An 18,018-nucleotide genomic window follows, 5' to 3' on the forward strand; every position below is an offset into this window, starting at 1 on the left:
TTACTACGTCAAGGTATATTTTTGCTGCGGGGACGCGCAAGGAAGTAAATTAAACTGGTACTAGTGATTAGAGAAGTCTGTGAGAGCCTTTGCACTGTATTGTTCAGAAGCCCCGGGCATGAATAATACAAAAGTGCTTGAAGCTTACAGCCTTAAGATGCATATCCGGGTTTTTCAACAACGTATGTATATAGCTCCTTTAATGTCTCAAGGCGCTTCACGGGGATATTGTGAAACAAAACTTGACGTGAGCAGTTGATTCACACGATCAAAGGCTTATCAATGAGAAATTTTAAGGATCACCTTAAAGAACGGTACTTCAGAGTTTGGAGCCTCGACAGTTGAAAAGATTGATGCCAGTGCTGGAGTTGTGATAACCTTAAGGCTGTGCATCAGGAAAACACAGTGAAGCACTGTATGGGTGGCAATAAGAGCACAACACCCCCAATGTTACCTACCGCACCTCCACATTCTGCACTAATAATGGATGAGACTACAGTTCCCACATTGGCCTCATTCATTAACAGAAGAGGACCACCTAAGAAACATGGTGGATTGAAGGACAGCATGAGGTCCAGTAACTCATTGATAACTGAAACTCATGTTCATCAACACCATTAATGCCACCTCTTAACTCAGAAATGCCCATCCTAGTGAGAACCAAGAAAGGAGGTGAACATAGAACAGAGAGGCTGTTGGGGCGGGGGCGGGGGCGGGGGGGGGGGTTACTGAAAGGCACACATTTTCCATAAGATCTCTGTCCTTTCAGTGAGATGGACTTCATAATAAGATACATTGTTCAGCCTCATTGACATCCTGACTGATAACAAGTTGAAAGCACTTGATTTTAAAGACAGATCATACCCCTGCTGCAGCTCTAGAACTTTGTGGAGAGACTCTTTGTTCAGTAATCCACAATCATACCATCAAATCTAATGTTTCAGGACACCATAAAAGGACATAGTAGTGAACATCTTTAAGAAAGGAGGCAACTATGCTTTATCCTGCTGCTTGTTTTAAGAAAAGTCATTGTTAGGATCTTAACTTCCTCCTCAAAGAACAGCTGCTCCCAGAATTGCAGTGTGTATTACATACAGCTGGAGGCACAGGGACGTTATTTCAACATGTTATAAATCCAAGTATGATGATTCTAGAGTCCTAAACTTAAGCCAAGACCTTAAGTGTTATAGTTCACAATCATTCACATCATAATGCAGCTCCAACAAGTTTCTTACTGAATGGAACAAATCTACAGAACTATTGAAAAACTGCGTCATCTTCGCTCCATAACCTGTGTCATTTGTTCCATTTTCTTAAAGTATTCAAGGATATTTTTAAAGGTGTAGTATTTCCACTGACTAAACAGAATCCCTGTCTCATAACCACCCAAAATGGAAAAGGAACATTCAAGATGCCATCAAGAGCCTTGTTTCTATTCATTTGAAATGCGTAGAGGCCCAGGGTAAATAGCAGAAAGAGTACAGACTTCCTATCCCACCTGCCTAAAGGTTCCACTGTGAACCCACTGAACTGGAGTCATAGCAAGTCGTCATTAATCCTGATGGACTGTAGTAAGAATGGATCAATCCAGAGATGGGTGGGTATGTTTGAGAGGCCACAATTGGAGGAATGCAGAAGAAGGGTTATGGATATGTGAGATTAGTAGGAGCAGGAGGGATGAATCAGTGAAATAAATAGAAATCAAAGAATTTTTTTTATCAAACTGTTGATTTAATCAGAAGGTAATGTAGTTGAGGAAGCACTAAAATAATGTAAGAATGGGACATTGCAGGTTAGGACATAGCACCTTAGCTTTGGATGACATCAGTTTAGAGAGCACAGAATGAGCAGGGCCGACTGGGAATGGTGTTGTAACAGTTATGTTTGAGAGTAAGAAGGAATTGACTGATAGCTTTTTGGCGTGGAGCAAAATTGTATTTGCAGAGATAGGCATTCTTAGTCATGGAACTGACATTTGGCCCACATATGACAGTGTAGTTATTAGTGATTATGGCATGGCAGGAGGCTATTCATCTATTTCCATCAGCACAATCCAATCAACCCCATCCCCTTTTAGCTTTATTGCAGTTCTACAACCTATTCATTCTCGTATGCTCATCAACCTCCTACAAAAAGAGATAACAGCACTAACTCTTGCACTATGGTGTAACCTTTTCTGAAAAGTCTGTTTCGATGATGATAAGTACCAAGGAGAGGGAACTGTCACTCCATTTGGAGCCAATTAACTGGTCCCTGCATTTCTTAGACTGGGAAGACCCAATTCTATGCCAGGTCAAACTGGCATAGAATCAAAGTTACTGTTCATTTAAATGGATAGCCCAGTCTTTGGGTTTGGAGAGGGAAAAAAAAATCTTGTTTTCTGACTCTGGGTCATTTAAAATTAAAACTTATAAAATACAAAACCAGCACTTAGGTATGCAAAACTTGTCTTCTGTCGAGGACTCTCAGAGCTATCCACCGCAGGATGATGATGAACCCCTGGTAAAGCACTGAGTGCTTCCTGGGTTCAGAGAGCCATTTTTACCAACCAACTACATACAGTTTAGATACATGGAACACATCTGGCGCTTTTGGCCCAATATCTTCAGCCTTCATATTTTAGGGGAGTTTTATACTTTTCAGTGTTTGGATATCTGAGAAATGGTGCGACAGTTTTGCTAATAGTGGAAGGACTGAGAGAGAGTGGTAAGGAAAGAGACTACTTGTCTTTACAGTATGTGTGGAAACCACACTGTTTCTCAATGATTTTGCTGAGGGATTGTACAGATGTGACAAAATGAGTGGCAAAAGAAACTACTGCTGATTGATGCATTTGTGTCTGAGAAAGTAAGAAATTACATTTAACACAGAACCCAAGTACCCCAGCAAGTTGTTCCAAATACTTTATGTGAAAAAAAATGTTTATACTGCTCCTAGGAAAAGGGAATAAATAAAAGAATGTTTTTACTGAGTTCACTCAAAGTTTCAATTTTACTGTACTAATATATGATGAAACTTGATAGGATTTATAAAATATCTATTAAACAACTGTTAAATGTGAGCATCTTACAACAATTTAGCAATAGATATAAAGCAAATAGGTTAATGGAATAGTTAGGCCAGATTAGGCCATACGGCCAGATTTGGGAACAGCTTCTTTCCAACTGTGATAAGACTGCTGAATGGATCCTGACCCGGATCTGGGCTGTACCCTCCAAATATCCGGACCTGCCTCTCGGTTTTTTTGCACTATCCTACTTTCCATTTTTCTATTTTCTATTTATGATTTATAATTTAAATTTTTAATATTTACTATCAATTTGTAATTCAGGGAGCGGGAAGCACAGAATCAGATATCACTGTGATGATTGTACGTTCTAGTATCAATTGTTTGGCGACTATAAAGTAGTTGTCAGAAAAGTAGCTTCTGCAATAGGTCACAACTAGCATCATCTTTTATTTTGATTTTATTTCGAGATACAGAACGGAACCGGCCGAACGAGCTACACCACCCAGCAATCGACCTATTTATCCCTAACCTAATCACAGGACAATTTACAATGAACAATTAACCTACTGACTGGTATGTCTTTAGACTGTGGAAGGAAACCGAAGCACCCAGAGGAAATCCACACTCTCATAGGGAGAACATGCAAACTTTCTTACGGAGGATATCAAAATTGAACTCCAAACTCTGAAGTCCTGAGCTGTGATATAATAGAGTTGTGCTAACTGCAATGTTACTGTGGCACCCATCAGAGTAAATTTATTTTTTATTATTTTATTTAGAGATGGTATGATAACAGGCCACACTGGCCCAATGAGCCTACACTGCCCAATCACATGTATTTGACCAATTAACCTAGTAACCTGTATGTCTTTGGAATTTGGGAGGAAACTGGAGCACCCGGAGGAAACCCATGTGGTCACAAGAAGAACATTCAAACTCCTTACAGACAGTGGCAGGAATTGAGCCTGTATCGTTGACACTGTAAAGTGTTGGCACTAACCGCTTTGCCACTGTTATGCCAACAAAATTAAATGTCCCCATTTACCTACCTTGATAATCCATATGTATACTAAGAATTGTGCAATATGTTTAAAGGCTCATTGAACCTATTGGAGCAGCACAGTAGTGTAGCATAATCTACACTGATTTGATTTGGTGCAAATGACGTATTTTGAAGTATGTTTCAATATACATGTGATAAATACAGCTAATCTTTATCATTAATCTTTTAGGCTGATGAATAATTGAATTAGAAGTGGTGGGTGAATGAGAGAATTAATCAGTAGGCATAGGTGATCAACATTGGGTAGGAATGATAAGATGTTAGGGAGGAATTAGGAGCTAACAAGAGACTGTGTTGAAGGGGAGATATAAGGGGGAAATAAGAGAATTCTGTCAAGCCTGAGCTGGAGTTGGAAACGGGCGCAGGTTGGAAAGTTAGAATATGAGATAGTGTGAGTGAAAAAGTGATAAATCTTGCGGACTTAGGAGATGAGCAAAAATTCAAGATCGGTGTTGGGGTTTGTTACTTGTGCTTTATGGGGAAGGGATATTGAAAAACAGATTCTGCTCACTGGGATGAATTTTTTTAATACCTTCTTTGTCATATTCCTGGCTACTTTATAAGGTACACTGTCGTTTCTGCTTTACCAAGAGTCACTTCATTAATTCCAGCTTGTTGGCTGGTACTTGCCTCTTTCAGTTCCGGTCTTTTGCTTAATCTGGCTGTTTAGTCAGTGAGGATATATTATTTTTTCAGTTGATGAGAAGCCAGGAGAGGTGAGATCCTGTTCATTTGGAGGGGACTGTGGGGGAGGTTTTGATTTGTTGGAGTTTACATCAGAGTGGAAATTAAACATCAATGGTTTATTCTGCTTTATTCCTGGTAAGAAATGATCAAGTTTCAATTTTTAGTCAGAAGGGGTGTCAAGGTTGACTCCACTCACTGGAGATATTGATATACATGATCACATTTTCCATCATTGCTCTTTTGCTATGAAACTGATGGCTTCCAGCAGATTCTTTTTCCCCCTATGCGATGTCGATTCCTTGGCTCCAACTCATGATGGGCCACAGTTTTTATGTTTGCATCACTTCACACCCCATCATTTGACATTTTCAATTTCATCATCTGTATGATCTGCAAATGTCATGAAGGATTTATTGGATATTACTTGACATGCATTTTGAGTAGAATTTTTTTTTCCCTAAGGACAAGAGCTGACGACATACTTTCTGCTGCACTTAGCAGTATCTGCAAAGTTGTAATCATTGTTAATTTTAGGAAATGAGAAATTGGGGATTTTTTTGAGCACCATCTGTGGTGGAGACTTAAAGTTATATACTGTCCCATTATTTTCAGTTTGTCATTGTGTGTTCATTGCATTGCTGTTGTTGTACCTTTTGGTTCTTTGGTTAAAGGTTACATGTAAATAAAATAAAATAAAATTTGTGCACTTGATCTTCATGTTTTCAGGACATTCTTAAGTGCCTCATGGCTAAGGAAATACTTCTACACCAATCATTGATAAAGAAAAGCATTGTGGTCAGCTTGTGTGCAAGGTCACAAAACAATAACCAACTGTACTTTAAATAACAGTTTGAAAGTATGGACAGAAGTTTGAATTGAATTATGGACAGTATATTGCCCTCCATGTTGAGTGAAATAAAAGGTGTTTTCTTTCCATGTATGATATGCTTTGAGCCCTGTGCAACTGAAATTAAAGCAGCAGATGACTGCATAAGATCACCACGACAACATTAATTTGTTTTTTGGCAGCACTACTCTGTGGAAAGACCTTTAACAAAGAAAAATAACAAAATAACTTGCCTGCCTATGAAGCAGAAGTACTTTCCCTGACCCCACAATAACGAATCTTCTTGTTACTTCTCCCTACCTCTTTCTCAATCCTCCGAGACATCTAACTCCCACTCTGCTACCACATCATAATTAGTTCAGAACCCCTAAACTTGCCATTTTGGCAATGGGTGGTTGCCTGCAATGGATCCACTAGGATTTATAGGTGTATTTATTGATTTTAGTTGAGGGGTACAATTGAACAATCACAACACTAGGACAATTCCAGTTTTTGTAACTGCATTGGGTGGTGGAAGCCAGTTTCACATGAATGGTTTCTATACAAAAATAGTACCAATAACAGAGAAGTATTTTCTCAGTATTGTATCAGAATGTTCGCTTCAACATATTCATAGAAAAATCGAAAACCTACAGCACAATATAGGCCCTTCAGCCCACAATGCTGTGCTGAACATGTCTTTACCTTAGAAATTACCTAGAGTTACCCATAGCCCTCTGTTTTTCCTTGCTCTATCTACCTATCCGGTAGTCTCTTAAAAGGCCCTGTTGTATCTGCCTCCACCACTGTTGCCGACAACCCATTCCACGCACTCACCACTCTGTGTATAAAAAAAAACTTACCCCTGACATCTCCTCTGTACCTATTAACAAGCACCTTAAAATTGTGCCCTCCCGTGTTAGCCATTTTAGCCCTGGGAAAAAGCCTCTAACTCCACACGATCAATGCCTCTCATCATCTTATACACCTCTATCAGGTCACCTCTCATCCTCCACCGCTCCAAGGAGAAAAGGCTGAGTTCACTCAACCTATTCTCATAAGGCATGCTCCCCAATCTAGGCAACATCCTTGTAAATCTCCTCTGCACCCTTTCTATGGTTTCCACATTCTTCTTGTAATGAGGTGACCAGAACTGAGCACAGTACTCCAAGTGGGGTCTGACCAGGGTCCTATATAGCTGTAACATTACCTCTCGGCTCTTAAGCTTAACCCCACGGTTGATGAAGGCCAATGCACCATATGCCGCCTTAACCACAGAGTCAACCTGCGCAGCAGCTTTGAGTGTCCTATGGACTCAGACTCCAAGATCCCTCTGATCCTCCACTCTGCCAAGAGTCTTACCATTAATACTATATTCTGCTATCATATTTGACCTACCAACATGAATCACCTCACACTTATCTGGGTTGAACTCCATCTGCCACTTAGCCCAGTTTTTTCATCCTATCGATTATGATTTGGAGTTCACAGTCATGTTTGGCATTTATTTGCCTAACTTTATTTTCTTAGTTTATCTTGTGTTCTAATCTATGATGTGATACTTCAACCATTGACCCATTGATTCAGAGCTGAAGGGTGATAGCATGTAACAGATTAGGAATAATACATTTTGGAAAAGAACACAATGACAAAAAAAACTACATATTAGGGAGGAATGTTTTAAGGTTTCAGATCTACAGATCTTTAGTTGGACAGACTGTTAAAGCTATTCTTGCAGAATATGTGCATGAATTTGAAAATGATATGTATTACATATGAATTGCTAATTCTATATCCAGTTAAATTATGGGGTTACCTCAAGGTTAGAAATTCTTACCCAATTTTTGGTGTAAACTGGAGGATTAATCTCAAAACATTGAAGTTTTATTTGCAGCTTCTTAAATAATTTTATTTGCATCACTAAAAGGCTTTGTTATAAAGTGAACATTTAAGAGCAAAACATAATCGTGATTGATGGACGTGTTTGAAATTATTAAGGGGCTTGATGAAGTCAATTAAAAATATTTTCTAATGGTCATTGGTAGTGAAAATTTAATATCTTTGAAAGACTGGAGAAATTTTGTTATATGCAAATTACATTTTTAATGTCAACCATCAAAGCAAAGAATTGTGGATGCTGGAAATCTCAAATATAAACATAAAATACTAAACATACTTTGCTGATCATGTAGCATGTGCAGAGAGAAGAATGTAATTCATATTGTGGTTCAACAAACCTCCAACAGAACTGGGAAAAGTATCAGAACAATGCTGGCTTAAGTTACAGACAGCAATGGAGGTGAAAAGAACAAATGGGATGACTGTGAAATGATGGAGAAATAAGACTGTCCAGCTGACAAGCATGCTGATGGTACTGTCCAGGAGAATCTGTGGTATGTATTTTTAAAAAGCATAGTTGATCAGGTTAGAGAAGTATAAATAGAAGGTGGTGATTGAGGAATAGTGAAGAGATGGGGACTGTGAGATACATGACATTAGAAGATGATGGTGAACTGAAATAAAAGGGAATGCTGAAAATATTCAGTAAACTAGGTAGCATTTATGGAGAGAAAAAATGCTAATATTGCAGGCAGATGATCTTGTATTAGAAATATTTCGAGATGTGCTACCTAAATGAAATGCCTTCTGTGCCTTCAATGTGCTGAGCACTTAAGAATTTTATAATTTACAATGAAACGACCTCTTAAGACTTTTAAACATCAGGGAATACAGACCTGGTCCAGTTCATTTTTTTCGCCTACAGCAAACCCATCACCTATGTAACCTGTCTAGCTTTGTTGCACTCCTAGGCAAACATATCCTCATGTTCGGAGACCAAAACTGTAAACAGTACTCCAGGTGCAATTTCATCAAGGTTTATATAATTGCCGTGAGATCTTTTAGTCCTGTACTCAAACCCTCTCCAAATAAATAAGTTGTTGTTTGAACTGCTAAATATCTAAGCATTTTCTGTCCTTATTTCAAATTTACACTTTTTCTAGGTGTTATGTTTTATGTAGTTTTACAAGACCAATGAAAAAAAGAAACATACTCATGCCTCTAAACATTATCAGGTGATTACAGCTAAAATAGTCTGGGACATGTTTATTCAATATAGACAGGTGCAGGCTTACGTATGGTGCTGTCTCTTTTTCACATTTAAATAGCCTGCCAATACTTGAAGTCCAGACTCACACACCAAACTTGACTTTTAGTTTGAGATATTGGAGAATAACTAACATCTTTGGAATATTGTTATAATTTAACCCGTATGTTTAAGAAGGGAGGACAAAATAAATGATAATGGCAATTTAATCTGATTATCGAGACCAGTGAGGAAAAATATCAAGCTATTTCTATAAAATGCATACGAGTGTAAACAGGTCAGAAATAGCGGCGGGACGGACGCAGGACGAGGCCGTCCAGCCCCTTGGGCCTGCATCGGAAGATCACGTCAAAATGGTGGACATGTTCACTGGATTTGCAAGCATTCGAAAATCATAAACCACAGGACCATTCTCCCACTGTGGAAATGTAATCCAGATGGACTAAAAGGGAGGTCAACATTCAGATAATAAGACCGAATTGATGGTGACCTGACAGGCTCAATGATGAAAAACAGAATATAATGCCAAGTTTTGATGACATGCGAAATTCCTGACAATCAAGTTTTGAAAAACACAGGTCATTATGTGTTAAAGACCTACTAGATCAGTATTCCAGAGGTATGAACTAATGATGTAGACGACGAGAGTTAAAATCCCGCCGTATCATCTCAGAATTCTGCGTTTGAAAAATCTGCAAGTGGAATGTTTCCATCAGTACTTCCGACATAAAGTTGCCGGATTGCTACTAAAATCGCAATTGGTTTAAAGATGTCTGTTTAAACTAAAAGAAAAGCGTGTCCTTACTTTATGTGGCCTATGCGTTACTTCACACCCACACAAAACTGGTTGATTGTAAGCTGCTCTGTGAGATGTCCTGTAAGGTCATTCGGTTGCATTCAAGCCACTGCTGTTTCAGAAACGAGCCACCGCGACCTTCTCCGGGCAACAACCTTTCTGGGGTGCTTACTGACTGAAAAATAGACACAAACTTCCACCCACATCTTTTTCATGGCGCAGCACTAAAATGGGAAATTTGGAGGGGTGGGGGGAAGATAGTGTGCATTTATTTAAGATATTGATAGGTAAGACCTGCTGGAAATACTCGACATTTCGCCAATATTTTAGGGCTGGTTGCTTTTGGTTGACTGCTTTCGACGAACAGATCTATAAATTATAACCCATAAACTAACTTATCGTGATTATTTGTGTAACGTGCGTTCTCTTGATGCGATTATTTAAAAATCGGTCTCGAAAGGATTGAGACAGAGGGTTAGAAACTTGAGCTCAAGTTGTGGGCGAAGCGGCTGGTGAATGGGCAGCCGCGTTCACGTGACTCTATTTTGTTTCGCTTTATTGCAGCTAATTTATTTCCCGAGGCCACATTCTTGAAGGCAGGAAGTAGCAGTCAGGCCCGAGACTCTGTTCGAAGATAATCCTGGTGGAGGCTGTTGTTGCAAAAGACAAGCGGCGCTAGAACTTCAGAGATTAGCCCGACAGGCTGCTAATCTTTTTAAACTGGGTGGGGGAGCTGGGAGGTCGCAGTTTTCCGCTGCAGCACCATTACACGAGCTGGTTTATCCAGGCGTTTTTGAGAAGCGGCCGTAATGCCCCAGCTTTCTTCAGCTAAAATGTATGTTTTCACATATCGTTTCATTTTTCAAGGCATGTAAACTAATGTTTTCCACGCAAACTAACTAACAGTGAAGGGACCATTGTGAAATCATCTGTACTCAATGAAGTTGGATTTTAAAAAATAGATGGTGTTATTTGAACTGAACTGAACAATTGTCGGGGGTCAGGAAAAGACCGGCTTCGCTTTTCTGAGTGGTGAACGATGTTGCCGGAGCATCAAATGCTAGCTGTGTGTGGGAGGCATACTTCGGTCGACGATCGCCCAACGAATGCATCAAATGCACTGGAGTCATAAACGGAGGTTTCTATTCCTCCAGCGAAACTTAAGATCTGGATCCTGGACTAGCGCGGCTGAAGCGTTTTCCACAGTGGTCCTGGAGATGGAAGACTCGCATGCAGTCCTTCGAGGCTGTGTTAGTACGGCCGGGAAGCTTCGCAGGAAGACCAAGGTGACATGACCTGTGCTATATTCTCGTACACAAACTACAGTATTTTGATTTCACCTTCAACTGTTTGTAGAAAAGGTTCCATTAAGTGCGATGAGAAAATGTTAATGTCGCATTACAGATATCAGGTTAGGACACGGCTAAATCTATATGCCATCGGAAGTCACCTTTACTAATTGTAAGACTGAAAATAACGTTATACATGTGTTGAGATGGGGGATGTGACCCTGGCTATAAATTTAAAGGTCTTGCAAGTTCTCCTAAAATTCTCTCCAATTAATTACTGGAAAAAGAAGCCATTGTCTTTAGTAAACACTTTATTCTCGGCACTGACCTTACAGCTCTTCCTAGTCATCGTCGGACGCTGAAACGATCTACTCACAGCTTTGATGTCCTGCTTCAGTATGAAACCTTTTTTTAAATCACAGAAACCACCAACTTCCGCCTCCATAGCATTGTCTGACCCAGTCCCTGCCTCATCTCCCTTCCTTTGGAAATTCCCAGTCACGCAATGCCTTTATTGAATTGAGATTTGAATAACCCCTAGCCGGCTTTTCACCTTTCACACCTACCCTAAACTGAGCTGGTTTGTTATCGATATACCAATTCAAGACACTTTCAGACTTACCTTGCTGACATTTAGCTTCCATTCTAGCAAAGTTCTCTTTGTTTTCAAAACCTTCCCAAAATCTATACCAACCCACATCTAATCTCTTCCCAGCTCAGAACCTCTAAAATCATCAACACTGGCTTCATGTACTAATTCTTTCTCCAAAGTCTCCTTGTGTGGTATGGTATCAAACTTTGATAATCCTGCGGTTAGACTCTGAAACGCTTTACCTTGTTAAAGGCGTAGCATATGCAAATTGATTTAAGGATTAATTTTGATCCACTACCCAATAAAACTAACAACATAACAGAAAGGTGTCTAAATTGACATTTGTTGTTTAGTTGCAACGTGATGTATTTTTGAACAGTGCTCACTACAACCTTTGGATTAGTTAAATCCTGCAGCCAATAAACACGATCCGTATTTGCCATTTTGAATTTTTTAATTACAAAGGTTATTGTTGAATAATTGCATTTGATTTTATTCATTATATGTATGTATACATAATTACTGAGTAACAGGTCTATTATTCCTTGGAAAATAGGCAGTATGGTACTGTGCTGGTGGTATACTTATTTCTTGCCTTACAAATAATAGGACGGGAAACTCTCCTGATCTAGAGGAAAAGGCGTCTCACATGTTAAGCAGTTGTGAAGCGTATCTCCTTGCAATCCCGTTGCTGTCTGTTGCGTTGGTTGCATAGGAGGTATTGCGCCTCTGCCCTTGGTGGGATCCCTGTAAGCAGGAGGTGAGACGCAGAGCGCTGTAACTGATCTCTATTCATCAGTTTCCGTCTGAGACATCGCTCAGCTCTGGGGTCACCCGGGGCAAGGGAGTGGTAAACTAAGCCGAAACGGATAATTAATCTGCATCAGAGCTGCTGGCGGCTGACACGACTCCAGCATCACTAGGGTTTTTCCATCCATTTTTAGTAGCAAGCACCCTGGTATCTATAGAATGGTGCATCTTTTTTTTTTGGTAATAAAAGCGTTAATTAGAATCAGAAACGAGTGACGAAATCTTTGGGATTGAGGGTGGAATGCAAAATGTGCGTTCGAGCAGATATGTGGATTAGAAAACTACCGAAACATCCATTTCTGATAGGAAATCTTTCATTTTTGAACTGAAAAAACCGCAGATTGGATACATTGTATTTCGAGCAGCGCGGATGTGATTAGAAATCACACCTCTTTTAGAAGCAACCGAAACCCTGGATTTGGTTAATCCCACTGGCGACATTTCCGTTGATCACTTTGCAACTTTAGCGACATCTCCAAAATGTTATAGCCTTTAAATGATTAACGAGCCGAACTGCAAAGAACAGGGTTTACATTCAATCACCATCCCCATGTTAATGAGCCCACGTAAGGTTCTACAATTAAAAAACGTCGCAACGCACTGTTTTAATCCATCGTTTTTAGTAAACTTTTGTAGATAGAAAGCTGGACTCTCTGAAAGTGAACACACATTGACTCTTAGGATTTCATTAGTTCTGCAGAAGGCAAAGAAGGTTATAGCAATTGCGTCAGTTGGATACATTCTTATTGATGACGTTCCAAAGTTTTTAATTTATGCAAAGATGAGTTATAGTAAAGATTCCGGGAAGACTCCACCCGGGGGACCAAAGACTTCAGATTGCAAACGCCGTTGTGAAACAAATTTGCGCTTTGCGCTTATTGTATTGCTTCATCATTGTTCAACTGAGTTAATGAGCAAGAAATGTAGAAAGGCATAATTAACCTTTGTGCGACGCGGAACAGTTACGGAGTGGAACCGGCTGGGCACGACTCAGTGATGCCCACAACGCCCACTTTTAACTGCGCCTCAAGATCATCGACCTTATTTCGTAAACTGCATGCTTACAAATATAACAGGAATTCTGCAGATGCTGGAAATTCAAGCAACACACATCAAAGTTGCTGATGAACGCAGCAGGCCAGGCAGCATCTCTAGGAAGAGGTGCAGTCGACGTTTCAGGCCGAGACCCTTCGTCAGGACTAACTGAAGGAAGAGTGAGTAAGGGATTTGAAAGTTGGAGGGGGAGGGGGAGATCCAAAATGATAGGAGAAGACAGGAGGGGGAGGGATAGAGCCAAGAGCTGGACAGGTGATAGGCAAAAGGGGATACGAGAGGATCATGGACAGGAGGTCTGGGAAGAAAGACAAGGGGGGGGGGACCCAGAGGATGGGCAAGAGGTATATTCAGAGGGACAGAGGGAGAAAAAGGAGAGTGAGAGAAAGAATGTGTGCATAAAAATAAGTAACAGATGGGGTACGAGGGGGAGGTGGGGCCTTAGCGGAAGTTAGAGAAGTCGATGTTCATGCCATCAGGTTGGAGGCTACCCAGACGGAATATAAGGTGTTGTTCCTCCAACCTGAGTGTGGCTTCATCATTACAGTAGAGGAGGCTGTGGATAGACATGTCAGAATGGGAATGGGATGTGGAATTAAAATGTGTGGCCACTGGGAGATCCTGCTTTCTCTGGCGGACAGAGCGTAGATGTTCAGCAAAGCGGTCTCCCAGTCTGCGTCGGGTCTCGCCAATATATAAAAGGCCACATCGGGAGCACCGGACGCAGTATATCACCCCAGTCGACTCACAGGTGAAGTGTTGCCTCACCTGGAAGGACTGTTTGGGGCCCTGAATGGTGGTAAGGGAGGAAGTGTAAGGGCATGTGTAGCACTTGCTCCGCTTACATGCATAAGTGCCAGGAGGGAGATCAGTGGGGAGGGATGGGGGGGCCGAATGGACAAGGGAGTTGCGTAGGGAGCGATCCCTGTGGAATGCAGGGGGGGGGGGGAGGGAAAGATGTGCTTAGTGGTGGGATCCCGTTGGAGGTGGTGGAAGTTACGGAGAATAATATGTTGGACCTGGAGGCTGGTGGGGTGGTAGGTGAGGACCAGGGGAACCCTATTCCTAGTGGGGTGGTGGGAGGATGGAGTGAGAGCAGATGTACGTGAAATGGGGGAGATGTGTTTAAGAGCAGAGTTGATAGTGGAGGAAGGGAAGCCCCTTTCTTTAAAAAAGGAAGACATCTCCCTCGTCCTAGAATGAAAAGCCTCATCCTGAGAGCAGATGCGGCGGAGACGGAAGAATTGCGAGAAGGGGATGGCGTTTTTGCAAGAGACAGGGTGAGAAGAGGAATAGTCCAGATAGCTGTGAGAGTCAGTAGGCTTATAGTAGACATCAGTGGATAAGCTCTCTCCAGAGACAGAGACAGAAAGATCTAGAAAGGGGAGGGAGGTGTTGGAAATGGACCAGGTTAACTTGAGGGCAGGGTGAAAGTTGGAGGAAAAGTTAATAAAGTCAACGAGTTCTGCATGCGTGCAGGAAGCAGCGCCAATGCAGTCGTCGATGTAGCGAAGGAAAAGTGGGGGACAGATACCAGAATAGGCACGGAACATAGATTGTTCCACAAAGCCAACAAAAAGGCAGGCATAGCTAGAACCCATACGGGTGCCCATAGCTACACCTTTAGTTTGGAGGAAGTGGGAGGAGCCAAAGGAGAAATTATTAAGAGTAAGGACTAATTCTGCTAGACGGAGCAGAGTGGTGGTAGAGGGGAACTGATTAGGTCTGGAATCCAAAAAGAAGCGTAGAGCTTTGAGACCTTCCTGATGGGGGATGGAAGTATATAAGGACTGGACATCCATGGTGAAAATAAAGCGGTGGGGGCCAGGGAACTTAAAATTATCGAAAAGTTTAAGAGCGTGAGAAGTGTCACGAACATAGGTCGGAAGGGATTGAACAAGGGGTGATAAAACCGTGTCGAGGTATGCAGAAACGAGTTCGGTGAGGCAGGAGCAAGCTGAGACAATAGGTCGGCCAGGACAGGCAGGTTTGTGGATCTTGGGTAGGAGGTAGAAACGGGAAGTGCTGCCTGGTCTGCTGCGTTCACCAGCAACTTTGATGTGTGTTGCTTACAAATATAATATCTTCAGTCCTATGTTCATCATCCTTTTCAATTTTGTCTCCATGTCACTGGATGTGAAGTTCTTATTCCTTCCTAAACTTTTTGTCTTCTTTCATTCTGGAGACTACCTATAACCTTTTCTGCATTCTCCTTCCCCATTTACTTAATCCTTACTTTTCCAATATATTGTCCTAACCAACCCCCCCCCCCCAACCATTAGAGCAACAGAGTCGATCATTCCTTTAGTGCCAGCAAGACAAAAGAGCTGGTTATTGTCTTCAGGAAAGGGGATGCTGAGGTTGAGAGCTTCAATTCCCAAGAACATCCAAAAGCCTGCCTTGGTCTAACCACATGTACACCATGGTCAATAAATCTCACCGATGAGTAAAGGAGGGTAAAGAAATTTAGCATGGTCCCATTGACCCTTGCCAATTGTTACTGAAGCACTATAGAAAGCATTTCATCTGGATACATCACGGCTTGGTATGGCCGGTGCTCTACACCTGATACAAGAAACTTTAGAGTTGTGGACAGAGCTCATCATAGAAATCAGTCTCCTCTCCGTGGAGTCTGCCTATACTTGCTGCCTCAGTAATGCAGTCAGCATAATCAAAGATCCCACCCACCACAAGCATTCTCTCTTCTCCCCATCCCATTTGGTATAAGCTACAAATGCCTGAAAGCACATACCACCAAGCTCAAGGACAGCTGCAGCTTCACTGTTTTAAGACGATTGAATGGTTCCCTAGTATGATCAGCTAGACTTTTAACCACATAATTTACCTCAAAATGATTTTGCACTCTATTGTTTACCTGCACTGCACTGCATTTCTTCTGTAGCTGTTACATTTTATTCAGCTTTCAGCTATTGTTTTTATTATTGTATTACTTCAATGCATTATGCAATTCAGATGAAATATTGTCGACCTGCAATGTTTTTCTGCACAGTCTGAGCCTAACCAACTGAGCATGTCCAGCATCTTTTTATCTCAGATTTTCTGCATCTGCAGTATTTTTTCTTCTTGAAATGCATGTGTTTGGGACCTACAAACTGCTGAGAAATAGCATAATGATGCTGTTTTTAAGTCATTTGTAGAGGGTGATACAGGTAGATTGACAGGAATAATTATCGATGAAGCAATGCTGGTAAAGAAATTTCAGAAACAAAATTAAAAATGCCAGCCAACTGACCACTTGTTCTGCAATTGATTATGTGGAAAATAGTTAAAGAAAAACATGCTATAGATTATATATACGTTTTCTTTCTTGATAATATCAATGTGGATTCATCTTAACACACTTAATATAGGTATAACAATGTGATCATGAAAATTTGTTGATCTGCTGATTGGAAATGTATATTAAGGCATAATTGTAGGAATTAGAAAATAACATCATGTGCAGGTCAGTCAACATTTATGGAACTAACTGATAGAGGGAAAGTTGTTTCAATAAATGCAGTGAATGATACATTGCCAGTTTTATGGGTGACACACAAATGTGTTTTCTTTGAATTCTTTGTATCCTCTTGTTTTATTCCTCCATCAATTAAATTAATCTTTGTTTGCTATTTCTTCCCAATCAAATGTCAAATGCACTTAATGATGTGATGTGGCTGGGACATTTTGCCTTCTGCTGCTCCCACCTGGAGTGATCTGCAATCCTAATAAAGGGTCTCAAACCAAAATGTCAACTATTTATTCCCCTGCATAGATGCCACCTGACCTGCTGAGTTTCTCCAGCATTTTGTGTGTGTTGATCTGCACTACTGTTCTCTTTCTCATCACACACCTGCATACCTGGTTGTTAACTAAAACAAAGATTAGCTGTGATTAAAATTATATCATCTTGCTTTTTAATTGTGTGGGACATTCCATTATTTTTCTGTTCATTCCTCAGATAGATATTGCATTTTCACCATCTTGTAACTGCATTCCTGATAGTACTTGTATGCACATTTGGGCTCTGGAGATGGCTTGAAAGCTGAATCAGTGTCTCTGAACCATATTGTTTAGTCATGTTAAATTAGTCTATGTATCCTTGAGGCATTAGTGTTACAATTGGACATTTTGATTGGACAATAACAGCTGGATATCACGATCTCTACACTTGGATAACTTGTCCCATAATCTAATCTTGCCAAGGCCTTGGAGTGCATTCTGACAGACTGCATCATTGTCTGGTTTGTGGGGCTATTGGACAGGATTGAAAGAAGGTTCATAAAGTTGTAAACTTAGTCAGCTCCATCTTGGGTACTAGCCTCCATCGTATCCAAGACATTTTCAGGGAGTGGTGCCTCAGAAAGGTGGTGTCCATCATTAAGGACCTCTATCACCAAGGGAATGCCCTTGTCTTGTTGTTACCATCAGGAAGAGGTACAAAAGCCTGAAGGCACACGCTCAGTAATTCAGGAACAGCTTCTTCCCTTCTGTCATCTGATTCTTAAATAGACATTGAGCCCATTAACTTTTTTTATGTATTATTTCTGTTTTTGCACTATTTTTAATTTAACTACTTAATATACATATATATGCTTTAATTGATTTACTTATTTTTAATATATTATCATGAATTGCATTGTACTGCTGCTGTTAACTAATGTCACAACATATGCCAGTGATATTAAATCTGATTATGATTCATATATAATAATAATGAACAGGAAGTGTATGAGAAATAATATCACAGTCAGGAGTTCTGTGCCCTAAGAAGAAGAGAACTTCT

General features: G+C 40.6%; 1 protein-coding gene across 6 annotated transcripts in view; it reads left to right on the top strand.

Moving 5' to 3' along the window:
* bcor (BCL6 corepressor) overlaps positions 1 to 18,018 on the top strand; it is a 302,269-nt gene that overhangs the window by 131,017 nt on the left and 153,234 nt on the right. Inside the window, exon 1 of one of the 6 annotated variants that reach the window (XM_072260466.1) lies at positions 10,091 to 10,774. The exons of the other annotated variants lie outside the window; for them this stretch is intronic. Coding sequence (XP_072116567.1) covers positions 10,595 to 10,774 — 180 coding nt within the window. The 5' untranslated portion in view covers positions 10,091 to 10,594. Of the gene's footprint in view, positions 1 to 10,090; positions 10,775 to 18,018 lie in introns of those variants that run through there. 6 annotated transcript variants of the gene reach the window in all.

Source organism: Mobula birostris, chromosome 6 (assembly GCF_030028105.1).
Source record: "Mobula birostris isolate sMobBir1 chromosome 6, sMobBir1.hap1, whole genome shotgun sequence".
NCBI lineage: Eukaryota > Metazoa > Chordata > Chondrichthyes > Myliobatiformes > Myliobatidae > Mobula > Mobula birostris.